The sequence below is a fragment of the Macaca thibetana genome, chromosome 4, assembly GCF_024542745.1.
Source record: "Macaca thibetana thibetana isolate TM-01 chromosome 4, ASM2454274v1, whole genome shotgun sequence".
Taxonomy (NCBI): domain Eukaryota; kingdom Metazoa; phylum Chordata; class Mammalia; order Primates; family Cercopithecidae; genus Macaca; species Macaca thibetana.
The window spans coordinates 120,256,069-120,283,524 of record NC_065581.1 but is presented as its reverse complement, the minus strand read 5'-3'; the positions used below and the strand labels follow the sequence as shown (position 1 = coordinate 120,283,524).

Genomic DNA, 27,456 nt, shown 5'->3' with positions numbered 1-27,456 from the left:
ACCACATAATAGCTTTAACCAGGAAAAAGAAAGCTCCCCAAGAAAATTTGTGAGACAACATTTATTACTATTATTAACTTATTTATTCACCCAACAAATTAATATTGAACATTTTGTAGGTGTCAGGCCCTCTTGTCAAAGATAAACAAAACCAGACACTAGTTAAAATGGTAAGGACAGATTTTAATCAATAATACACTGATTATGCACATATACTTCTATTTGTACAGAGGTGACTGGGTGTTTTCAGGAGGGAATAGGCTGGGGAAACAAAAGACGGACTTGAGCAGAGGCAAGAAGGTGAAAACTGACCCAGCATTGGTCAGCATCAGTTCCATCAGACCAGCTGTGTCTGTGAGCTGGCAATTGTCAAGAGTTAGGATTCTACCATTCCAGAAAGACTGGGAGACAGGGGCCCTATCCTTTCTGATGATTACACTTCAGAGAAATGACTTTCGGGTCCTTGAGAAAGACACCCCTGAGTTGTGGGAGATACATACACATCTCAAAGGGACAGAGGAAGGATTCCCCATTGTAAGCCCTTTTTAGTAAATGTCCTAAGAAAGAGTGAGCAGGGACCTGTCTTCAGGTGTTGGCTAGAGCGAACAGTAAATTCTTTTGGCAGCTTGGAGTTTGTTTTTCAGGCCGACGCTTTAAGAGGGCAGATGCCTTAATGATCCCCTTTTTTAGGGTAATCTAGGGATGTGGCCTTGAACTGTTAGGAATTATGTTCATGTTTGTTCAAGTTTTTTAATGGAGAAGTGGGTGGAAGGGGATGGACAAAATGATTTGTGCTGAAAATTTGCAGTTTTTATAGGTCAAGGTTTCAGTAAAAAACAGAGCTTACTGGAGGCCAACACAAATTTGGTCAAGGAGAGAATCCTTGTCAGTCATTTCAGCTCTGATAATGTATCATAGTATACCCAGAAAGACAAGATTGTGGACTTTCCTGCTACTCTCCCTTTAGGAGGAAGAATATGTGAGAATGAACAAGGAGACAAATAAATGAGGTTATTATAGATTGCAGTAAGTGCCTTTAAGGAAATGAGTATATAATGAGATAGAATGATTAGAAGAGACACTTTAGATAAAGAAATCAGTAAGGTTTGTCTGAGCTGACATTTGAGTTGAGATCCAAGTTTGAGGGAAATTCAGGCCTGTAAAGAACTAGTAGAAGCATATTTCAGAAACAAGAAACAGAACATACAGTGGTGTGAGATGGGAAAAAGGTTAGCGTGATTGGGCTACAGAAAGTGGAGCCTGTTCCCCAAGGGACACGTGGAAAGGAGCACTGGCTACACAACTGGAAGTGCCCAGTGCATAATGAAACTGGGGGGGCCCCTTGTTTAACAATTATTAAGACTTCCAAAGTGGCAACATCAGAGCAGTAAATCAAGTTCAAGGCCCTTCTGATTGTAGGGCCCTGTGCAACTGCATAGGTCCAATATCTTTGAAGCCCACCCTGAGACTGGGAAAGAGGTGGGTGTAACCAGGGAACAGAAAGAAACCGGGACAAATTTGATGAAAGAGAAACAATAGTAGGAGATGGAATTAAAAAGAAAGGCAACTATCAGATTGTATAGAACCCCGGGGATCATTGTAAGGAATTTGGATTGGGGAAAAACATCATAGTAATATTTACATGAGTAGCTATTATAGAAATTTAGAAAGCTGATTACAAAATGCTAGTATCAAAATATCATCAAGTAAATATATGTTGTTATAGTAAAGATATATAAAATTACTCTTTTTCTTGGTCTTAAATGTATAATAATTCTTAATGGCTTTACAAAATACCCAAACAATTTGAAACCCACATATCTTCATCAGTTGTCATCCAGTGGGTGCATGCTTAAGAATCACTGATACACGTTTGAATTCCACTCTCCAACTACCAATTTTAAATGAAATCTGTAAGTTACCCAAAACTGTTCTTGTTGCATAGTCTTTCAAAAGTCACTGTTACCATTTCCAAGATTGCAGCTTATCCTGCATTATACAAGGATAGCTTCATTTTTCAAGATATCCTTTGCCCATTTCTGAGGCTTTGTGGTGATCTTATCAACAGCCTACTTATAAATCATCTGTATGACAAGTCACTTTCTGCATTTGACCCTACAACTTTTTGTAAAATAACTAGAAGTATATATTAATTGAATCTTTAAAAAGATGCTTGCATTTAATAGCAATGAATGACCTGATTTAACTGCTTTCTGAAATTTCTTTCTTTTCGCCCACATTCTTTACATTTGCTCTACTGTTTTATTTATGGTTCATCCATCTTTTACTCAACATTTCCTAAAGTCATTTCATGTCTGCCTTAGAAAATGAACTCAAGTGTAGATTTGTTCAGTACAGTGGTAATAAGCACCACTTGAGTGTTAAGTGGATCAGACTTTTCCATATGGACCTTGATGTTTACATTCCTCAGAGTGTGTCTCCCTTTTTGGTTAAGAAGATGCTCCAGTCACCTTACTGACTTCATCTCTTTCCTTTTCAAAGTCCTTTACAGCTGACTCTGAATGTTTCTATTTTTAAGAGCTTTCTGCAATTTGGAAACCTTATTTTAAATCCACAATGCACCCTAAATATTTTGCCAATATATCTGCTTATGATTTATGGTAATGTTTGCCTTTAGCTGTAAGAAGACTAATGGTATATAAATGAAATATCATGACTCATGAAAGTGTTTTATGATATTGATAATTTATATATATATAAATTATCTGAAGAAATGTAGCAGAATTTTTATTTCTCTAGGAAATGACTTTTTGTCTTATTTCCCCCTACTATTCTATAATCCAAATTTGTACATTTAAGAATTATTTCATTAGGCTTAATAAGAGTTGATCTTCAAGAGACAGCATGACACAGATGATATTTAATGCCTGTCATCATTCTGTCTCCATATGTCCAAATCCTACTTTCTCACAAAAACAGCTCACCTCCCACTTTGTGTGTGAAATCTCCCCCAGCTCCTCCAGTTTTACCCTCATCAAAGCACTTAGTTCAGCGGCCTCTGCCAATAGCCTCTACTTTACCAATTAACTTTTGATTCTATGTTCCCTTGTATCATTTTCTAACTATGCGATGTTTTTGTCTTCTCAATTATCTTTTTACCTCCTTGAGGACTGGGATGACTTTTATACTTTTCTCCCTGTGTTAGTTAAATTTGCCTCATAAAAGCCAAATGAGCTCATATCTGAATTTATAAATACTAATTATAGAATATTAAATCTGGAATTAAAGCTCTAAGAGATCATCTAACTTATCTTTATTTTGAAGAAAAAACTAAGTCTTAGAGAAGGTAAGTGGTTTGTGCAAAGTGGATGGCATGGATTTAGTGACTTAACTCCATTAGGGAAACACACACACACACACACACACACACACACACACACACGCAGTTGGAAAATAGGAGTTTATATATATATCCTAGCTGGAATATTATGTTTGTTGAATACCCTTTTACATACCAGGCATTTTGCTAGGAGTTGGAAATACAGAGAAAATTTCATGAAGGAGAAAAAATACCTCTATGTGGAGAAATTCAAGACTGTAATTTTTTTTAGAATGATTAAAAATCGGCCGGGCGCGGTGGCTCAAGCCTGTAATCCCAGCACTTTGGGAGGCCGAGATGGGTGGATCACGAGGTCAGGAGATCGAGACCATCCTGGCTAACACGGTGAAACCCCGTCTCTACTAAGAAATACAAAAAATAGCCGGGCGAGGTGGCAGCGCCTGTAGTCCCAGCTACTCGGGAGGCTGAGACTGGAGAATGGCGTGAACCCGGGAGGCGGAGCTTGCAGTGAGCTGAGATCCGGCCACTGCATTCCAGCCTGGGCTACAGAGCGAGACTCCGTCTCAAAAAAAAAAAAAAAAAAAAAAAAAAATCAAGACAGTAGTCAATTTTTTTTTCATATTATCCATGCACCACATCTTTGAATTCAGGGATTATTGTTTGTAAATAAATAGTTACATCTTATATTAAGATGTTCAGATTTAAATTTTTTTATTTATGATGATTTAATTTTGTTGTGAAAATTACCCTACTCAGATCTTTAAAATCATCTTTGTTGTAAGTAACCGAAATTTAATTCAAATGAGAAACATTTTTATATGTTAGGATATATAAAAGATAGTGTGTGGTTTTGTTTTTTGAGATGAGATCTACTCTGTTAGTGAATTTCAAGTGTATTATCTGTAGCCACATGCTGTACAGTAGGTCTCCAGAATTTATTTATCATATAACTGAAAGTTTATACCCTTTGACCAGTCTCTTCTCTTTTCCTCCACCTCCTGGCCCCTAGTAACCACCATTCTACTCTCTGCTACTATGAGCTTGACTTTTTTTTTTTTTTTTTTTAAGATTCCACATATAAGTGAGATCATGCAGTATTTGTCTTTCTGTATCTGGGTTATTTCACTTAGTATAATGTCCTCCATACTCATCTAAGTCATTGCAAATAACAGGATTCCCCTTTTTTTTTTATGACTGGATATATTTCACTGTATTTTCTTTATCCATTTATCTGTTATAGGATACTTAGGTTGATTCTGTATCTTGGCTATTGTGAATAATGCTGCAGTGCACATAGGAGTATAAATATCTTTTGGAGATAATGATTTTATTTTCTTTGGATATGTATCCAGAAGTGGGATTACTGGATGATGCGATAGTTCTATTTTTAATTTTTAAAAGAACCTTTAGACTGTTTTTCATAATGACTGAACCAAAGATAGTTCTTTAAATTGGAGAGTTCTTCTTTAAATTTCACATGATTTATAAAAGTTCATACAATTGCCAATAGTGAGAGAGAACTGGATAGGGTTAAATACTAAGAAGAATGGAAAATGTTTAGAATAGCTACTAGGGTCAATCATGAGTCACACAGAGATGAGTAAACTGATTGCTACCTTGCCACAGGAGTGCAGCTGAGGTTAATTGGCAAGGATTTGTAGTTTATGACTCCATCATTGCTCAGCAGCTTTGGAATTAAAAGATGAAAAGTATATTTGAAGGCCAAGGGAGTGAAAAATTCAAAGGTGTTAATGATACTGTGGTTGATTTGAGGTATTCTCATGCTGAAGAAATCTCATGGTGGGATAAAGGGCTAGAGATCAAGATGATGGGGAAAGAAGAGGTTTATTTGTAATATAAGAAGTGAGAAGAAGAGTCAGAAGATTCCAGTCAGTGAGAGATTTTTTCAAGTTAGAGATTTTGGACTAAAAGCTGTTTTAAGTTATGATGAGGCCTGGGGTATGGCCACACCCCAATGTGTGACTGAAGTAGGACACAGAAGGTTCTAGAAATGAGACGGCTTTTAGAAAGTCATCACTGCATCTCTAGAATTGAAGTGACAGACAGGTGATAGCCCTGTCTGGCATTGTACCATCAAAGGAGAGGGGAAGGGCACATTGGCTTTAGTAGATGAAGCTTAGGGGGAAAGGGTGTTTAGGAGAGAAAAAAAAAATATTTTCTTCCCATCTTAGTTTCATAGTTGAGGCTCCTGTAACAAAAGATAGATTAACAAGAGAAGTGCATACAAATTGATTTAATATAAATTTTACATTACATGGAAGCCTTCATCAGGAAGAGAAGACCCAAAGAAACATGGAAGCCTCTGTATTTTTATGCTTAGGTTTGATGAAGAGTGGACAGTTGTGTAAAAGTATGATTGAATAAGAAGATATGACCTAATGCTAATGAACTAGGGGAACTTAGCAAGGCCTGTTTGTTCGGATTCTTCTCTGTGTCCTCCTGTCTTCAGTGATAAGGATGTTTCTTCCTTCCAGGAATAAGGAGGGCACCTCTCGATTAAGGGTCTTATGACCCTTTAGGTAAGAAGCGTGGGAGAAGGTCAGAGAGATCTTGCTACATCTGCTGTTCTCCTAATGTGCCATATTTGGAGGTAGTGTGTCCTGAACTCTTACCAAGTGTAAACATCCTTTTCTCTTGGTTTTTATGAAAGAGAGATTATACAGCCACTAATGAAAAAGATTATATGGAAGATGGCATTATCCTGGGAGCATCAGGATTGATTCAAGGAGGTAGGTTGAAATAGTAATTATGAACAAGATGTAAGGGAATGTGTTAAAGAACACAAAATCCACTGTAATGGAGAAAGAAAGGTAGATAGGCTGTGTGCATATGGTGAGGTACAGTAACCCCATCCATGGAGAGAAAATGTGAAATAGAGCAAGGTAATGGAAGAAATAGTAAAAGGAAAGGAGGAGGAAATAGGCAAGGAAAGGTTAGCCAGGATAGAAAGGTGGTTTGAGAGACATGTTTGCTCAGGGAGAAGAGACAGGATATTTGCAGAATTTTGTAGTTTGAAAGGTCAACAGCATCAGCTACTTCCAGCATTTCAATTGCAAGGGTAGATTCATTGTCAGTGTCATAGTTCAATTGCTGAGCTTTACATAGGACTAGTTTGTACTGGTAACTTTGATGAGTTTAGTGAGAAGAGGCGACGACAAGAAAAAAATACCTCGATGAGAAGCAGCTTATTAAATTAATACCACTCAAAAGAGATTTATATTGCAGGTTTTAAGCAAATACAGTTGTTTTTAAAGCAAGAGGTTCAAACGCATTCTTGTTAATATTGATTAACATATAGGGAAATACGCCAAAATTACATGTTTTCCATGAGAAGAATCATATTTTCAGTGAGAAGAATTACAATTTTGTAGTAAAAAAATCGAATTTCTTTTTTAAGTTAAAAGATAAATTATGCCTTTTTTAAATGAACTATATGCCATTGGCAAAAATAAAACTCACAGACAAAAACAAAAAACAAAAAGAACAAAGAAAAAAAATCTAGAAGCAGTTGTTTTGACCAATCCTGTCCACCCCTGCCAACATCAATGTACTTCGTAAGACTATAAAAATCAAATATTTTAAAAATGCTGATTCATTCTTTGGAAAGCTCTACCTTGAATTAGGGAAGTTTGGTTTTTGGCAGTCTTGTCTCTTCAGATGTGATGTGGGGTGTTTGCCAATATACTGAAAACGCAGCATCACGGCTGTTTCTTTGACCTCAGCATCCTGAAGTGGTGTTTCAGCTTCTGCTCACCTTATGTTGTTTTCCCAGTAGGTCCAGTGCGTTTAGATTTGTCATTAGCTTTTCAGGTGAGGTTTGGGCAAAATCCATTTTACTTTGGATGACTTATCATCCTACTGATTCTTGACTCCTTGGTGATTCTGCTAATGCTAATTTTTTTAGCTTCATATTTTTTCATTAGGACTTGAAAGTCTCTGAGCTTTTCTTACTGATTGCATCCTATCCATGGAATTCAAATGTGTCTGAATTTCAACTTGTTGAAATCATTGAAACTTAAATAAAAACTGAGAGATTGTTTTATAGTTTTAAAAAAAAAACCTGTTAAGAATGTCTTTAAAATAAGGCTTGTGATAATGAAATGTACCGCTTAGCAGTATGCGTACACCAGTTGGGACTACTGATTTCTATATTTAAGAAGTAACTCTTGCTAATGAGGGTGCTGTTCAACAATGATTTTAGCACTTGTGCATGATGCAAATGATAATGTTTAATTATTCTGCTTCTGTGCCAAATGACTGTGTTTTTTTTTTTAATATATAACCTTGATTTACCTCTTTGTAAGTCCTTGGTTTCCTCTGTATGTAACTTATTCGTATTTGTAATTAACAGTTTAAATCCACTGTTCGGAGCATTAAGGAATTAGTTAATACTGATATCTCAAGTTAAGAAGTGGCCCCCCAAAAAAATTGTTGGGAGAATTAAAACAAATATTTTTTGTTTTGTTTTGTTTCTTTTTTTTGTGGTTCTTTATCTTGTTTTGTTTAAATTGTTTGGTAATTAGAAGTTATGTGTTACAGGATTTAGCTTATTTGGTAGCATTGTAAATAGTTTCCTTTTGTGTGCTGCTTTATGGGTCTTCAGGGATAATAGTAAGAGTCCTTTGAGCTGACCTAGTAAAGCTGTTTATTCAAGGATCACTTGATTATGAATACTGGGGGGGTTAGCTTTTCTACATTCTAGATTCTTCTATACCTTATCCTTGCTGCTCCTTGTGATACATATTAGTGAAAAGGGAACTTTCAGCCATATATTAATGCTTTTGAAGTTCAGTAGTGCATAGACTTCAGCATAAAGTAAGATTATACACTTTGCAACATGAACAGGGACATATAGAAGGATACACATGCATTCATATAGAGATACACAAACTCAAGGAAAAGATACAGTAACTCTAAATTACGTCCCATGTGAAGTATCTATATTTGTTCTCTATCAAGGATAAAATGTCAAGAAAATTTAAAATTTCCTAACTGTATTTTGGTTGGTAAAATACAATCTCAAAAGTAAAAAATTATTTGATTTTGCCTTACAAGTGATTTTCTTTAGGGTTTTTCTTTAGGGTTTTGCTACAAATAGATGTATCATAGGGTACATTTCATAGTTCAGTGATACTTTCCATATTTTATTCATTTATATTAGTTGGTGGGGAACAAATAAAAAATTGATTAATTCTTATTATACAGGTAAATGTTCATTGTCTTACGGCTACTTAATAGCAATACAGTGGAGTAAAGTACATTTTCAGAATTCACATGCCCACTTGTCTGTGTAGGTTCAGTTCTAAAATATTTTTCACAGTGAGTCACCATCATTAGCTTTCCAAAAATGACAGTTTGAAGGACAACCCTAATTTGTATATGTGAATTTTTATGTGCTTGTTGAAAATCAGTCCAGAGGCATCTGGGGAAGATGGTGGTAGCATGGCTTCAGAGTTTTTTCATATCTTTTGCCTTTGCCATTTTCCTTCCATTTCTAAAGTAGTTACATTTATAAAGAGACATTTGTAAAGAGAATGGCTAGACAGCAAAACTAAAATGTACAATGTTTGCAACCAAACTAGATGACAAGAGAGATCCAAAATAAATCCAGGTGGCGACAAGCCACCACCAGCCACAAAACGTACAAGACATCACTGCCTGTATGAGAGGAAAGAGAAGGAAGTGAGGGTGCCTAAGAACTGGATAGCCCCCAAAATAGGCAACAGATATTTAATGGAAAGCTGGCTTTAGAGCAGCGCTAAACCTGGAAGGGTTTTGCCATGCACAGAGACTAGGGTAAAAAGGTGTGACATTTCTAGAATGCTCTTGCCTGCTGTGAGCTCTCAGGCTGGACCTATCAGGGCTTCCTGCTAGAAAGAAGGTCTCACGCTGAGCAAAACTTCTGGGAACAGAATCAACATGGAGCATTTCAAGACAACAGAAATGAAAGGAGAAGGCCTAGTCCAAAATGTGCATGTGTGCTGGTAGAGAGTATGGGGGAACAGGACCAGGAAATCCCAAACTCAAGTACTGCTATGAATGGAATGTATATATCTCCCAAAAATTCATGGTTTGAAATCTAATCCCTAGCGTGATAGTGTTAGGAGATGGGGCCTTGGAAGCATTAGGTCATGAGGATGGAGCTGTCATGAATGAAATTAGTGCATTCATAAAAGTGACCCCAGGGAGCTCTCTCTTCCCTTCCACCATGGGAGGACACAGTGAGAAGACGGCTGTATATGACCCGGGAAGCAGACTCACTGGACAACAAATCTGCCAATCCTTTGATCTTGGACTTGGCAGCCTCCAGAACTGTGAAAGATAAATTCCTACTATTTAATTTAAGCCACTCAGTCTATAGTATTCTGTGATAGCAGACTGAATAGATTAAGACACATATTGTAATTGTAAATACCACACAAAAGCAAAAAAAGAGGAATCTCTGTAAAGTTTAGAAAAGCTTTCCTCAATCTCACTTCATTATAAAAGTTTAGGAAAATTAATTATACAACCAAAAAAAAAAATGAGGCACAAAAGTATTAAGACCAAATCTCATATAAAGCAATTTTAAGAAAAAGAGATAAGGAACAAAATTATATCGTGACAAATAAAGCATGCCAGTGTAACTACTTTATGAATGGGGGGAAAATAGAAAAGTGAATCTATATTTTAATGTTTTCACTAATCATATGAGTGGTAGTATTGGTATTAGTGTTCTAAGACTATTATGTACGTAATACGAAAAAAGCAAATGAATAATTATGGGATTGTCTAGGTCCTTCATCTCTTGTGTCCTTGAGAACCAGATTTTTGGTTTTGAAAAAATGAGTTAAGTTAAATCAGAAATTTGAATTTGAATCATCAATGTAACTTCAAGAGAAATTTCACCTTCAAATGCATATTTCCCAGCTCTGTGCAATGAAAAAGCCTATTAACACTGAAAAGGCCTAAAAGGTGTGCTTGGAACATCTTGTAATAGTAGCTAATAAGGAAGCTGTTGAAGACTGTTAGAGTCACATTAAAAGTTGCCAACTGAACTTGACGTTCAATAATGAGAATTGCAATAGATTGAAGTCCATCAAATACATTATAATCTTTGAGTTCCTCATGATATTTAAAATGAACAAAAGCATTGATCGTCTTTGGAAAATGATAAAAAACCATTTCGAGATATTGAAAATTAGTCAACACAGTCAAACATTTATCCTGACTTTTCTAAATGAGCTGTACCACAGAGTACCTAAATGTTAGACGTGGTGGTGTTTCTTTATAAAAGTATGTATTAGGCAGGGTTCTCTAGAGGGTCAGAACTAATAGGATAGATGTATATATGAACGGGAATTTAGTAAGGAGTACTGACTCACATGATCACAAGGTAAAGTCCCACAGTAGGCTGTCTGCAAGCTGAAGAGCAAGGAAGACAGTTTGAGTCCCCAAACCTAAAAAGTAGGGAAGCTGACAGTGCAGCCTTCAGTCTGTGGCCAAAGGCCCCAGAGCCCCTGGCAAACTACTGGTCTAAGAGTCCAAAAGTTGAAGAACCTAGAGTTTATGTTCAAGGGCAGGAAGCATCCAGCATGGAAAAAGATGAAGGCTAGAAGACTCAGCAAGTCTGCTCTTCCATCTTCTCCTGCCTACTTTATTCTAGCCATACTAGCATCTGATTAGATGGTGCCCACTGATTAGATGGTACCCACCCAGTTTGAGGGTGTATCTTCCTCTCCCAGTCCACTGACTCAAATGTTAATCTCCTTTGGCAACACCCTCACAGACACACCCAGGAATAGTACTTTGCATCCCTCAATCCAATCAAGTTGACACTCAATATTAACAATCACAAAGTATTCCAAGTAATACATGAAAAATGAATGATAGGATGATACCATTTTGCAATTCCCAATGAATGGATATGGACACTTAGCATGAACAGCTGCTAAGATCACATAAGAGAGATGACAGCTATTATGTGCCTCCTATAACACTGCCAAATACCACTAATTGTCTTGACAAAAGTCTGATGCATTATCTGGATCAAGTTGCAGATTTGCAGGAGGTTATCAAGAGGACAGACGAAAGTGCTGAACTGTACCAAAAATAGACATTCTGTAAAATCCAGACTCTGGAAAACTCTGCAGGTCAAATTGAGTTTTCCAACAGACAAACTGTAGCAAAATGGCAGGTGTGGAGGAGGGATCTGTAAATTAAAAGTGATTTAAAATATATCAGATTTTTTTTAAATGAGCAAAACCAGTTAAGGATAGACATTGGAGTGATAAAACTATTTTTAAAACATAATTCAAGTTATGAACTACTTCAGAAAATGAAGTTGATGGTAATAATGGAGAGAGGAAGATAATTGTCCCTGAAAGGGGTTCTCGAATGTGCAGCAGTGTTCTGTTTTCCAACTGAGGTGGTATATTGATAATATTTCATGAAGCCATACATTTTTGTGTAAATATTTTGTTTCACTTTAAGATAAAAAGAATTATAAAAATAAATCAGTCTAGCCACCAAAACTTTATGAATGGCTATCTCTGGATGGTCAAATAGCTGGCAATTTTTTATTTTTATTCCTTCATGTATATTTTATTTTTCTTTCTAGTTGTACTGACACCAAATATGTGTTACATATGCCATTTAAATATTGTTTAAGCAGCTGGGACTGCAGGCACATGCTATCATGCCTAGCATTTTTTTTTTAATTTTTTTTTTTTTTTTTTTTTTTTAGAGAGACGGGGTTTTGCCATGTTGCTCAGGCTGGTCTCGAACTCCTGAGGTCAAGCAATCTACCCTCCTTGGCCTCGCAAAGTGCTGGGATTACAGGTGTGAGCCACTGCATCCAGCCTATTTATAAAATGACATTTTAATACAATTTTTTTAAAAACCAACCACATGTCATCTAAGCAGTACTTTATTTAATATGAAGGAAAAATTTAGGATGCAATATTAGATATTTTAGTGAATGGCGATGGAGTCTTTCTCTTTCAAAACTTAAAACAGTTCCATTTTTCTAAAGACTCAGGTTTTCAAAAACATTTTTTTCCTCACTGAACTTGGCTGGAGTCCATCAAAGGCTTAGTGTGAGTTTACTTAGGCTTCAAAAACCTGATGATAATCTCCTGAGAGGCCATGATGGTTAAATAAGATTGAAGGAAAACAATTTATAAGGTACAAGGTCCTATGCTAACATGTTACCCTTGTGTTTGATCTAATGGGATCTGCAAAATCTGTTCTCCTTTTCTTACAGGAATAAACAGAAACCGAATCTTCCAAGAAATGCATTTAAAATGTTGGGTAATTTGTGTAGTAATGAGTGTTCCTTTCAATTTTATCTTTCTATTGTAATATCAAAAGTTATTTGCTTAAAAATTAGAAAACTGTATCGTACCTAGTGTAAAGATAGAGTTGAGTTTGGTTATATTTATTATGGTAAGTGGTTGGTTCTCTTTTTTTCTTTGTTTCTTTCTTTTTCTTTTTTTCTAAACAAACCATTACTTTAGCATTTTAAAATAGAAAAATGTTAGGTACTACCATTATATAATAAAAATCAGACCAAGTATATATAAATGTTTTAACATTTTCGGTGTAAAAATGGGTTAAATTCATTTTATTGGCTCTACCCCAGCTGAAGAATTACATTCTGATAACCTGAATATAATCTCTAATTCCTTGGGATGAATTGCTTTTCACTTTTTCTTTTAATATTGCATAAAGTTTGTGGCACTAGTGAGTTAATGCTCTTAGATTACAACTCTTCATGCTAGCTTTTCCCCAAGGAAATAAGCTATTTCTGAGTGAATGTGTACTATTTTAAAAAAACATATAAATATGAGTATTATTAGCAACTCTAATTTCAGTAACTGCTATAACTTTTTGGGACAGCAAGTAGTTGTTGGTTATTTTGTGCATGGGATAGAGAGGGGTTGTTTTTGTTTATTGGTTGGTTTTGCTTTGGTCTTTCATGTCTTGAAAATATTTAGCTAAAGAATGTATGCTGTGGAATTGAACTTGCACTTCTGAATAATTTGTCATTTTTTCACAAACCAGATTTCATGTTGGAACTCAGATATACATAAACTAGAAGAACTGATGCTAAGTAAAAGAAGCAAGTCATAAAAGACCATGTATTATATTAATTTGTTTATATGAAATGTCCAGAATAAGCAGATTCATAGAGAAAGTAGATTAATGCTTGCCACGAGTTGTGGGAGGAGAAGGGTCATGAGTACAGAGTTTCTCTTTGGGGTGATGAAAATGATCTGTAATTGGATAGTGATGATGGTTTTTTTAACCATCAGTGGTACTGAAAACCACTGAAGTGTAAACTGTACCATACCCTTTCTGAGGTACACTGGGTAAGGGGCCTGATGCCTTGCTCACCTGGCCTTTTCTCCCACCCACTCACTCCACTCAGGGCTGTGAGTTGAAGACCTGAATATGGCTTGAAAGCCACTGGCCTAAGAGATCAAAACTTTTGCATTGCTAGGTATGGAGTTTACTCCCAAGTAAAAGCTGGAGTCCATTGCTCATTAAGTATTTCTGTCTATATTAACAGTGTACTAAGAGCAGACAAAGAAATAAATTGGATCATACATACTTATCCTTACACACAGGTCTTCTTTATATATTTCTATTATGGAAACTTCTTTTTTTTTCCTTCCTTACCAAAACATTTAGGGTAAGCATATCTCTAAACTAAATTATCTGCAGTTGTGATAACCATTGCAAAAGATGTGAAAATCATTTATAGTAGATGATATATCCTTTTGGCTTTTTTCTGAAACCCAGATACTCCTTCTCTAAAAGTTTCCTTATTTGCTCCCAACTACAATCGGGTTTTTTTGTTGTTGTTTGTTTGTTTGTTTGTTTTTCCTTTTCTGCCTGGTAAGAGCTGAATACCTTCAAATGGTCAGATCTTATAACAACCCTTTTTCCTCCACAGGGTTTCCTTGAATTATTTTTCTTTTCATGAATAGCTTTTTCTTCTGCACTTTTGCTTTGCATTTGGGAAGGCCTATATCCATATAACTGCAGATCATTATGTAGTTAATATTCAGTTATTCAGGAAAAGATTGGTCATTGTGAATCTGATGGCAAAGCCTGGTGATAGCATGGGGCTGACACCTTGTTGCAGGTTTTTGTTTTGTCAGTGTAAAAACTGATGAATTTTAAATGATAAGTAGCTGCAGCTTAATCATGCCTCATCTCTGCTTTGCAAGCCGAGAGAATCAAAAGTTCCCTTAATTATTTACTAGAAGCAGACATGTTTTGATAGAATGGGAACGGATAGAAAGTGGCAAAACTATATAGGGGTTGACTCAGAACTTAGTTGTTTTCAAAAATTGTTTGTTTGTTTGTTTGTTTTGCTTTGTTTTGCTTTTTAATTTTTGCCTGGGTGTAGCTCACACCTGTAATCCCAGCACTTTGGGAATCCGAGGCAGGTGAATCACTTGAGATCAGGAGTTCCAGACCAGCCTGGCCAACATGGTGAAACCCCATCTACTAAAAATACAAAAATTAACTGGGTGTGGTGGTGCACACCTGTAGTCCCAGCTACTCAGGAGGGTGAGACATGAGAATCGCCTGAACTTAGGATTAGAGGTTGTAGTGAACTGAGATCACGCCATTGCATTCCAGCTTGGGTGACAGAGCGAGACTCTGTCTCAAAAAAATAAAAAAAGTTTCTGTCCACAAAACAAGTTTCTGTGAGTCCTGGGCATGCATGTTGTGAAGGAAAAGCTGAAGGGCGGGGACAGGGAGCAGGCAGCAGGTAAGCAAATATACTTGTCACTCAGTTTCTGTGATTACAAGAAAGTTTCTGTCTCCTCCTCCTCCTCCTCCTCCCTCTCTCTTTCTGTCTCTAAGAGGAGGTAGTGAGGTATAATGAGTGGTAAGTTGAGCAGTCAAGTTGGAACCAGAGGATCATGGGCTTAAGTTCTATGCAGATAACGTAAATATTTTAAATACATCTTCAGAAGGATCACAGTTGATATCTGTATTGCAAAGAGAAACTAGAATTGTGATGTACAGTAGAAAACTGGGGCTTGGAGAACAATAGTTCATGGGATAGGATGATGGGGTAGGTGGGGTTGGGGTAGTGTTAGTCCATATCACCCTAAATGATTATCAAACTAATCATTTAGAAATACCTAAGGGAACAGTAACATTTTATACCACTATTAAAAATATAGTTCAGGTAAAATAATTATATGTCTACCTAGTTAGGAAAGGACAAAGAAATCGACAGTATTCCTTCCCAAACAGAGCACCAATGTGGCCTTGCTCTTTCTCGCTTGTTTATTGTCTTTTCTTTTTCCCCACTAGAATATATGCTGGCTTGCGTGTAGCCAGCATCAGCTATATGGCTAATTTCCATTAACTCAGCTTAGTTAAAACCACATAATAGCCACAATACTCTGTCATCACTAAAGTAATAGCAAATTTAAAATTTTTTAGTGATAAGCACCAGCCAGTAGTTTGGAAAAATTAGTTTGGAAAAATTTCCAAAACTAATTTTACTTTTTGGCCCAAGTTTTAAAGTATTGGGGAAATGAACTAGTTATGGTTTATTTTCAACAGAGAATGAAAAATTATAAACTTATCACTGTATATATTTAGTGATGAGTTCTTATTGCCAAGTGTTTTCATGAGACTGTGCTTTATTTCAAAAATGCATAAAACTACCAAAACTGTTGACATTTAATTGCATCAGTTTACATCTGCTCAGATTTTTTTATAGATAGCTATTGCCTTCCATTTTACTGAGAGAAGTGTAATTGTTTTCAACCTTATAGACAACGTCTGGGGAAGATGTACGAGACTTCACAAAGGTGCTTAAGAACAAGTTCAGGTCAAAGAAGTACTTTGCCAAACACCCTCGACTTGGTTACCTGCCTGTCCAGACAGTTCTTGAAGGTGACAACTTAGAGACGTGAGTTTGATTTTAATATTAAATCTAGTGTTAACATTTATATATGATGTTGTCTTTTTCATGTTAATAACACGAGAAATTGTTTAATACCAATTGCATTTTAGAGGAGGTGGATTAAACTTGGAATCAGTCTTCACAACATGAATTTTTACTATTCATTTTTGACAGTGTCACAGCCAAAATTCCAATTTTAACCTTGCACATGTCCTTAACCTTTAAAAATATGTATTAATATGTCAACTTTAATACACACTGGTCATCTCTTTTGTTGGTCATCTCTTTTTCTTTTTAAAAAATACCTAAATTGTGGCATTATGTAGTCTTTCATTCTTTTATTTTCCTTTTTTTCCCCTTATGGGGTGTGTTTTACTATTTCTCGTAGTATGTTTTATACTCCTTTTGCATCTCTTTAATATCAATTTATTAATAATACTTAATCTGTTGATTCAGATATTTATGCTAAAATTCTAAAATATCACATTATGTTTCTAATCTATTTTTTATTGAAAATGAAGACAGCAAACTGAGATAGCTTCATATATTACATAAAATAGAAAAAAATTTCAATTTTAACCTTGTACATGTCCTTAAGCTTTAAAAATATATATTAATATGTCAAACTTAATACACACTGGTGTCATCTTTTTTGTTGGTCATTTCTTTCTAAAAATACTTAAATTGTGGCATTATATAGTCTTTCATTCTTTTATTTATTTATTTTCCTTTTTTTCCCCTTATGGTGGGTATTTTACTATTTTTCATAGTATGTTTTATACTCTTTTTGCATGTCTTTAATATAAATTTATTAATAATAATCTGTTGATTCAGATATTTATGCTAAAATTTTAAAATATCACATTATGTTTCTAATCTATTTTTTATTGAAAATGAAGACAGCAAACTGAGATAGCTTCATATATTACATAAAATAGAAAAAATGTCTTCCAAGTGTGTAATTTGAGTTGGTTAGCATAGATGAAAGCTTCAAGATGGTGAAATTACTATGGGATTATAAAGCAAAGGGAATAAGAATTTATGGCCTGAAATGAAAAGAAAAAAACGTTTTTCAATAACCCAGAAAAAAATGCAAAGAAGTATTTTTAAGGCAAACAATTATGTGTTAGGATCAAAATAGATTTTAAATCTTTGAATTGCTTTTTCATACGTCAGCATAAATATTCCTGCTAAGGCCATTTTCTTGTGGTTGAATCTTGGGGAAAATGAGCTTTTATTACTAATCATCAACAGAGTGCCTAGTTGTACAGCATAATGAAGTTCCAGTCAGAGAAAGACAGGGTCTCAGATGACTAGAGAAGAGAAACTCAAAAGTGTGAAGTTTTCTACTTTACAAAAAATAGAGAAAATTGTAGTAAGAAGTATACAAAATGTAAAGTGTAGTTTTTGTGAAATGAAACTTTAACCTTCAAATTCATAGTTCATTTTATTTTGTACATGAGAGAAAATCAGGGAATAGTAATATTTTAGTGCATTGTGATAGTCAATGTCTCAAACATGTCAAAATAGAAGAATACACTATTTGGTCTGCAGACCAAAATCGATTTTTTAAAAATCCCTGTAGACCTCAAACTTTGGTAAACTTATGTGCCGGTTTATCTCTTTTATTTGTGGAATGGCTAAGAAATGGAAGAAAGACCACAGCCAAAGCATAGGAGATACCTTTTTTTCTCTATAGGTAATATCATGTGTGTGTATACAGAAAGAAATACAATGCAAATGCATATTTAGATAGGTCCATGTATAACACATACACATACAGAATGTAAGAAAAAATTTCAACTTTATGATTACTCTGCTTGGTAACAAACTATGTACACTTAAGATATATTCTTTCCACTTGATATCAAACTGTGTACAATTAAGATCTATGTCTTTCTAAACATTCCTTTGCATAGTATAATTTAGAAAAGTTTTTTTTTTTTTTTTTTTTTTTTTTGAGACGGAGTCTCGCTTTGTCGCCCAGGCTGGAGTACAGTGGCGCAATCTCGGCTCACTGCAAGCTCTGCCTCCCGGGTTCATGCCATTCTCCTGCCTTAGCCTCCCGAGAAGCTGGGACTACAGGCGCCCGCCACCAGGCCCGGCTAATTTTTTGTTTTTTTAAGTAGAGACGGAGTTTCACCGTGTTAGCCAAGATGGTCTCGATTTCCTGACCTCGTGATCCGCCGGTCTTGGCCTCCCAAAGTGCTGGGATTACAGGCGTGAGCCACCATGCCCGGCCCCTAGAAAAGATTTTAATAAAGCAATTTCAATTTAAAGAGAGCTATTCGAATACATTCAGGAACAGTAGACTTTTGGTCCTCTTTTTGATTTGTGGGTATGCTTTTATCCTTTCCTTCAAAAGCCTGTGTGTTAATAGATTCTTATTTGTCTTAGTAGATAATATATGTTTTAACTGTGCTGACGCCTTAGGATAAAGACAAAATTGTACCTTTTTTGTCTCCCATCCAATTAACCTTTGGAATGGATAATTCTGAGGCACAAAATTATTACTTGGTGCTTTAATTTATGGGATAATTTGATAGGTTTGAACTAAGTGATGTGCCTTTTAATCTTTTGCTAAACCGTTGACATTTTGCATCCCAAATACCTACACCCTTCACAGGAATCATGCAGATAGATGTGTATTTTATACTCCTTTAAAACATTTTTAATTTGCCTTTCAATGTCAAAATAATCACTGGCATCAGTCATCCTATTCTGAGTGGCTCTATTAGGTAAAAGTTAACAGAAAAGCATGCCAAATAATTTTGTACTGTGATTTTGGGGTATAATTCTGAAAATGACTCACCTCAATTCATTCAACTGAAAATGAATTTATAAGCATTTTTAGTGAGAGGAAACAAGAGGAAAAAGGAAGGAGTGTGAGCTTGTATCAGATGCCCCAAGATCCTTATTGGAAAGATTTATGAACTACTGGATGTAGTGGGCAGGTTTTCTTTTTTTAATCTTAGACCGAGCTCTCGGGATTTGATATAGTTCACTTTTCGGCTGAGCCCTTTCTAGTACAGGACCGCTTAATCTTCTGGTGTCACAATTTATGTGAGTGGGTAATAAAAAAGTTTGATTTTGTTTATTCTCCTATTCGTGGGAGGAGAACATTGGAGAAAAACCAGCAAAGTGGCAAATGTGTTAAAGTTATTTATGAAGCTAATTAGAATTTTCTTTCACTTCTTTCTTTTTCATCCTTGCAAAATATAACGTTTTATCCTCTGCCCAGTAATTGCCCATGCATGCATGGAGGAGGGGATTTATGGGGAAAATGAGTTATTACTAAAAGGGCGTAAACAAATCCATGCTAAGGTTTATTCAATTAATTTTATAATTATGCAAAATTTTTCAGAAAATAAATCAATAAATGAGTAGAGTTTGATTAAAGAATACTCCATTGAAAATAAACCTGAGGAACAAACTAAAATAGTAACAAAAGTAATTCAAGAGTTGTGAGAATTATTATTAGCTAAAGAGATAGATTGATTTCCCTAAAGATTAAAAAAAGTAAAATAGACACCTCTCCCTGGTATTGGTTAAAGGGGAGTAAATGAGTTTAAAGATTTTTTTTTTTTTTAAGCCTTTGCTGTAGCAAGAACCAAATACAATGTAAGTTTCACTATGATTGTAGTTAACACCCGACTGGGAGGAAGTATGACAGCTAAGTTGAGACCTGAAAGATTAATAGGGCTAAGGGTTGCGTGTTTGGTGTGGGAGGTGGAGAGGGACAGTTTCTGGTCTAAGGAAGCATTTTCAAAAGCTTGGAGGCAAGGTAATTTCAGAAACGGGGGTGGAAAACTAGCAACAGTGGCAAGAAATGGCAGTGGAGAGAGAAAATGGAACTATATAATGAAGAGCCTTCTAAGCCATGCCAAGGTGTTTGGAGTTTATTCTAAGAGCAATGGGGAGTCACTGGGGGTCTTTAAGTAAAAGCAGCAGGGATCCCACTTACCCTGCTCTGGGGCAAATGGATTGAAGAAGACAGAAGACAAAGAACAAGGAAGAGTCTACTGACAATTTAAGGCACTAAAAGGGTCACTAAGTTCTTCAAAGTCTGGGTTTTATATATAAAACTATTATATATGTATATAGACACACACACACGTACATACACATGTTTATATATATATACAAATATATATATGTGTGTATATATATTAATATAATAGTGTGTGTGTGTATATATATATTTTTGTTTGTTTGTTTGTTTTGTTTTGTTTGAAACGGGGTCCAGTTTTGTTTCCCAGTGGCACAATCACAGCTTACTATCTCATTGCAGCCTCAACCTCCCAGGCTCAAGCGTTCCTCCCTGGGAATTCCTAGGCAGTGTGTGAAGGTGTGGGGGTGTCCCCCCAGCATTAAGATTGGGAATTCCTAGGCAGTGTGTGAAGTTGTGGGGGTGTCCCCCCAGCATTAAGGTTGACACTGAATGATCTGTCTCCAGACACAAGGCTGTGAGTCAAGCTGAACAAGTTTTCTCGTATCAGTTTGTAGATTAAACTTCTGGATAAAATTTTCATCCTCCCGAGAAGCTGGGACTATAGGCATCATGACACCACGCACAGCTAATGTGTTTATTTTTTGTGGAGATGGGGTCTCATTATGTTACCAAGGCTGGCCTCAGACACCTGGGCTCAAGCGATCCTCCCACCTCAGCCTCCCAAAGTGCTGAGATTATAGGTATAAGCCACCGAGCCTGGCCTGGGTTGCATTTTACGTGATACTAAGTGATCCTCTTGCCTCAGCTTCCCAAAGTGCTAGGATTACAGGCACAAGCCACCAAGCCTGGCCTGCATTACATTTCATATAATATCTAAATATTTGTAGTAGAGTCTGATTTCTGGAATATCAGTGTGTGATTGACAAAAATCACCTGTTCAGCCTCCATGCTGGAGAGCAGAGATAGGCTGCATTCTGAAGCCTGGACTAACACACGCATTGGTCTTATTTCCAAGCCCTTTTAATGATAGGTTCTATCTATGCAGTTTCTTATTTTCCCCTTTCAAAATCAAATGAAAAAGCTTATCATTTAATCTTTTTTTCTACAAATCAAAATTCTCTGAAGTCAATGAAGCCCAAGGGTTTTTTTTAATCTTTATTTCTTGTTTTAGAAAATTTTCAACTATATAACAAAACTTGAGAAACCCTTTAGTTCGGCTCTCTACCCTGGCTATTCTCATCTTAGGTCATGGATCACTTTTGTGCTAACTGGATTAAGTTCACAAGAACCAGTCAAATAATTTGACAGAGCTTTTCCAAGGTTGATTAAGATGAAAAATATATACACTTTTCTTCTATTTGAAGTTCATGGCATATGTTTTGCTACATTTGAATTTTAGAAATAATCTCTTTAGCAGTTACTGTTTTTAGAAAGTCTATAGCATATCATTCACCTGACATTTAACATATTTCAGGGTTAATGAAGAGCAGTGACGGGGAAGCAGTATTGACTAATACTGTGTTGTTTTATTGTTATTGTATCTATTTTGCACATCTATAAATTAAGTTTACTGACAGTATAGATATTCTGGCAAATCGTGTGGATAAATGCCTGGTTCTGAAAATAGATCTCAAGAGTCTTAGTTTTTCATCCCAATAAGATAATGTTCACAAGTCTTTGCTGTGCAGACATCAACCTGCACTTCACTATAGGAGATGAAGAGAAAAGTAGGCATTATACATACCTACTTTCTTTTCCTAAGTAGGTGTGTATAATGGAAATAGGAGAATCAAGAAGTTTTGGAATAATTTTGTTTCAATCACTATTAGCTTTTGCAGACTTTGTTTAATTAAATAAATAATTTCCATTGTACTTTACGTTTTCTGCATTCATTTACTCTCCTTCCTCCTCAGAACGCTAGGGTTGGAACTAGCTTTTGATTAGGATCACTTGTATTTGAAAGTATTTCATGGAGACTTGGGAATTCCTAGGCAGTATGCGACATCCCCAGCATTAAGAGTGACACCGAATGATCTGGCTCCAGACACAAGCCCCTGAATCAAGCAGAACAAATTTTCTTGTATCAATTCATAGTTTAAACTTCTAAAAAACATTGTTTTGAAGAAAATGTATCATGATCTCAGGAAGTTGCCTTCAGTGTTATTTATGATGTGACATTTTTGGTGGGGTCTAGGGGTGGTATCTAGGTTGCCTGTTTGTTCAAGGGATCTGTGAGTTGAGGTACTTTGGATACATCTGGGTTTGAATGTTTACATTTAAAATTAGATGAAGAACAGAAAAATCTAATTTTATTGTACCTCTGCCATCAACATATAATGTAGTGTTTCATTTGTAACTTCATGTTTCTAACCAAGTTTCTTCTCTAGGAAAAACAAAAATATGATTGCATCCCCCCTTGGTATAATATAGAATATTATCTTTACAATTATTCTATAATTTTGAGTTATTTTCGAGCATTCTGGTTTTTTCCCCAGTATGACTGTTTAAAGATGTATTTGCTATCCTGTAACAAATATCCTGTAATATCTGTGAAAAGGCCCCTGCAGACTCTTGAATACACAGTGACTCCTCTAGAATACACTGTTACTTCTGTTACTTTTGATTTCCCCATAGTGGCTCTCAGGGCAACCACATATATGAGTGGAAGATAATTGAGAATCTCCCCACACCCCCAGTGCTTTTGTCTTAAATTGCTCTAAAGTGTTTGTTCTGTGACTTTTGTCTCCCTCTCCCCTCTTTGCAGTCCTATCACACTCATCAGTATGTGGCCAGAGCACTATGAGTGAGTATTCAGAGTCCATGTGCAGGAGAGGTGTTCTGATCAGTGGTATTAGCATGGGGGTCTTACTCAACTCTTGGTCTAAAATAATACTTCTGTGTTCCGGGTAACAATCCTAGTGGTTTGTTTGCATGACAAATTCATTACTTCAGTAACCTAACATTTCTAATCGTAACATCTATCAATACTTGGGCATAAAATTGTTGCTTTGTTTTTTTCCTTTAAAGCCCCTCACAGTCTCCTCAACTGTTTCATGATGATACCCATTCAAGAATAGAACAATATGCTACACGGTAAGAAACTTTGATCAGAGCCCTCCACTGCACTGCCACCCAGAATGTATCTATTTCTAATTAATCTAATATCATTAATATACCTTGATTTAAGGAATGCAGTTTTGCCGGAGTTATGATTCCAGTATATTTGGAATTTGGGCTCTTGTATTTTCGTGATGCAATTTGTACTTCACCAAACACCTGCTATGTATCCTATGAAAAGTAAACCTAAATAGGATGTGATTCTCCAGCTAAAGAGAATCCAAACACTGTACAAACAGAATTTAGATACTGTAACCTAGTTTCAGTGAATGAAAGTGGGATTGCAGGTATTCTCAGGAGATGGTTCACATATGAATTATAATATATAATTAAATTTATGGTAATGCTTTAGGATGCGGTTTATTTTAGAGTCTCTAAATAATATAATATGTAGGCTGGTCTTGATGGTGTGCACAAACTTTCAGAAAAGTGGTATATACTAGGTGTCTGTGGTTCTAGTAACTAGCTATGCCTAGAAAGGTTAATTCAAGCATCATAAAATTGGTAACAGTTGAACTGGGTCTAGAACAACTAGAATTTCTAGGGGAAAGTCTTGGGCTGATGGAATAATATACTCAAAAGCATTGAGCTGGGAAAGAGCATGGTTTGTTTACTGAACTGCAGGTGGGGGAAAGGGAAATAGGTGAGAAAGTGGAGAGACAAAGTTGAGGTCTGATGATGAAAAACTCAGCCACTAAGGAGTTGGATCATGTCCTTAGTTAAAAGGAAGTCATGGAGAGTGTTTATTATGAGAAGAACATCATTTTATTTGTTTGAGAGTGTCACCCTCACTTCGATGTAGACCAACTAGAGGGTTAAGGAGAGCCTAGGTCTGGGAGCTCAATTAGAAGATTAGGTCAGTTTGGAGACTTTACATCATAGCATAAGATAAAGGCCTACAGGCATTAAGGCAGTGGTTATAGAAAGGTAGCTCAACATGAAATGTTTTAGTTTTACAATTGTGTTAGGAGATTTGGATCTTTCTATGTTTTGTCAGAATTTTCACAATTTAAAAATGATTAAGGATGTACATCCAATTGACCGTGTCCTATATGGCCACGTTGTCTAATCTCCTTATTTTTATTTTTCAGACTGGCACAGATGGAAAGGACTAATGGGTCTTTTCTCACTGATAGCAGCTCCACCACAGGAAGTGTGTAAGTAAATCATGAAATCAGTGCTGCCTGGGAAGGCTAGTTCTTGTACTATGGCTGTCAGAAACAATCTTCACTGACATGGCTCTGAATCTTGACCCCAATCAAAATTATTAAGTGTGGTTCCAACAATTTCTGCGTAGATTTTATGCTTTCAAGCCATGGTAGTGTAAACTCAATATGTTTATTTACTTTGTTTCATATAAGTTAATGAAAAAATCTTACATTTGTCAACTCATATACCCCAGGAAAATCAGATTGTTTTATTTAGAATAATAGGTATATATATTCATTCCATTTGTCTTATATTTCTTATGAATTTAGCAAAGGTGATTTGACAGAATGATTGCCCTTTCTGTGAAATCCTCTTCCTTCCACTAGCTAACATTTTTTTTCCATAATATCTGCATTTAGCAACTCTGACCCACACGTGCTTAGATGTATACTCCTACCCTTCATTGAAAACTGTTAACTCCTTTGCCAATGTTTTATTTTATTAGCAACTGAGAAAAGCCTCATTGACTGTAGAATACTAAAAAGGTATTATATACTAAAAAGCTTTCTAGCCAATTATTTTATTTCTGATTTCCCCACATGTGTATATTCCACTTGGTTGTGGAACTTTCTCAGCAAATATTTTATCACTGATTATCCTACTATTGTGTGTCATCTTACTTTGGAACTTTTCGTTTTTTGTGTGTGCCCTGGAATTCACATTTTTAATTCTGAATAATATCTAAAAGACTTAATACTGTCAAGCTTATGTGACTTACAAAGCTTTATTGTGGTTTAGATCTGATGGGAAGGTTTAAAATAGACAGAAAAGTTGTCAAACATAGTAGTTGGGTGTTTTCACTAAAAAAAAAAACTATGGAGAGTGCTAGGTTAAAATACTTTAAGTGCTCAAATATAGAATGTTCTCTTTCCATATTTTCTAAACGTTGTTTTATTTATTATTATGCATATAAATAAAAGTTATCAGGAGGTTTTTCAATTTCAAATTTCAAAGATCGCATCTTAATACTTGACCGTAATGTGGTAGAGATTTATACATTATCATTCGAGTGTGGAACAATTCCCAAATCAAAATAATAGTGTATTCATAAGGTTTGTTTCATATTTAACCTACTAGTGTACATTTCATGTAAAGTAGTTAAGTGTCTTGAATCTCTCCTAAATCAACAAATTTCCTCAAGGCTGACCATAGCCAAAGCATTAAAGGAAATAAACGATAATAATTCAGAACAAAATCTTACTTCTTTAAAATGTTTTGTCACGCCCTGTGAACACAGTAAAGGTAATGCTCAAATACTATTTTTAAATTTAGCACTGTTTCAGAAAAGATTAACTTTTTTAAAAAAGAAAAGAAAAAAAGTCAGAACATTAACAGTCAAATACATTTTAATATACTGTCATTAGATATATTAACTCATTCACCCATCCAACACATAGTTGTTATTAATATATACCTACCATGTAATGGTATGCTGGAGCCAATCGTGAGAGCTGATTCTTACATTTTCAGGATGTTTGTAAGCTGTTTGTTAAACAGAGCCTTTTTAAAAATAATTTATGTACATATATATATATAGTTACAATTACATAAATTAGATTAAAACAAAAACAAAAGTAACTCTCAAAACTCAGCACACCCTAATGATTTTACTTCATTTCACTAATATCTATGCCCTTGGGATTATTTATTATAAACTTGTCCATCCCACAACCCAGAGGCCACATGTGGCCCAGGACGGCTTTGAATGCAGCCCAACACAAATTTGTAAACTTTCTGAAAACATTATAAGATTGTTTTGTGATTTTCTTTTTGTTTTTTGTTTTTAGCTCATTGGCTCTCATTAGTGTTAGTGTATATAATATGTGGCCCAAGACAATTCTTCCTCTTCCAATGTGGTCCATGGAAGCCAAAAGATTGAATACTCCTGATTCATTATCTCTATCAGGTGGTGTGCAAATATGTATATTTTCCCAGTTCCACATTCAGTGAAGTCATGAACTTGAAATTGGCCATGATAAAAGTATTTAAATCACAGAAGTTGCAAATGCCACAAATCAAGGCCTTTTTCTCTTGGAGAACCTGTTAATCATTTACCAACTCACGACCGCCATGCACCCAATACTGCAATAGGTCTGTAGATACAGATATTGTCTCCATGAATCTTATAGGCTAAAAAGGAAATAGATAAGAAGTCCTATCAGAAGGACATGATGAGGACATTTGTGGTAAACGGAATGATGGCCCCCCCCAAAGATGTCCACATCCTAATCCTTGAAGCCTATGAATATATTACTTGACATGGCAAAAGGGACCTTGCCACAGGTTTTTAATTAAGGACCTTGAAATAGGGAAATTATCCTGGATAATCCCGGTGGCCCCAATGTAATCCTGAGGGTCCTCATAAAGGGTAGGAAGGAGAGCCAGAGTCAGAGAAGGAGACGTGGCAATGGAGGCGGAGGTCAGAGAGAGATCCCCGGGTGCCGCAGTGTTGACTTTGAAAATGGGGAATGCAGGTGACCTCAAGGTGCTAGATGATGTGAGGAGACAAATAATCTCCTATGAACCCTTGGATGGGCATTATTATGAGTCCTATTTTATAAATAAGGAATATGACATCTAGAAAGATAAATGACAGTCCATGATCACTCATATATCTATTACAATTAGATATATGGCATGTCCATGATCACCCATATATCTATTACAATTAGATATATGAGAATGTTGGATTGACTCTGCACAATTTAAAAGGAAATTGATGTTAAGAATAGCTTGCAGTGAGCTGAGATCCGGCCACTGCACTCCACCCTGGGTGACAGAGCAAGACTCCGTCTCAAAAAAAAAAAAAAAAAAAAAAAGAATACCACATATTTTTGAAGGAAAAATTGAGCAATGACATCTCAGGACAGGATAGGACTCATGACGATTCTGGGGAATCTCAGAAGCGGGAACTCAAGGACGACAATCCCTTGG

The 27,456-nt window shown here is 35.8% G+C and overlaps 1 protein-coding gene across 10 annotated transcripts in view; it reads left to right on the top strand.

The window, feature by feature from the left end:
* Positions 1 to 27,456, top strand: part of UTRN (utrophin) — a 576,638-nt gene that overhangs the window by 527,587 nt on the left and 21,595 nt on the right. For 8 of the 10 annotated variants that reach the window (XM_050787306.1, XM_050787309.1, XM_050787310.1 and 5 more), the window contains 4 exons: positions 16,114 to 16,250; positions 22,961 to 22,999; positions 23,224 to 23,289; positions 24,405 to 24,470. In XM_050787306.1, the coding sequence (XP_050643263.1) occupies positions 16,114 to 16,250; positions 22,961 to 22,999; positions 23,224 to 23,289; positions 24,405 to 24,470 (308 nt within the window). Of the gene's footprint in view, positions 1 to 16,113; positions 16,255 to 22,960; positions 23,000 to 23,223; positions 23,290 to 24,404; positions 24,471 to 27,456 lie in introns of those variants that run through there. The other 2 variants (XM_050787308.1, XM_050787311.1) reach the window with 2 other exon arrangements.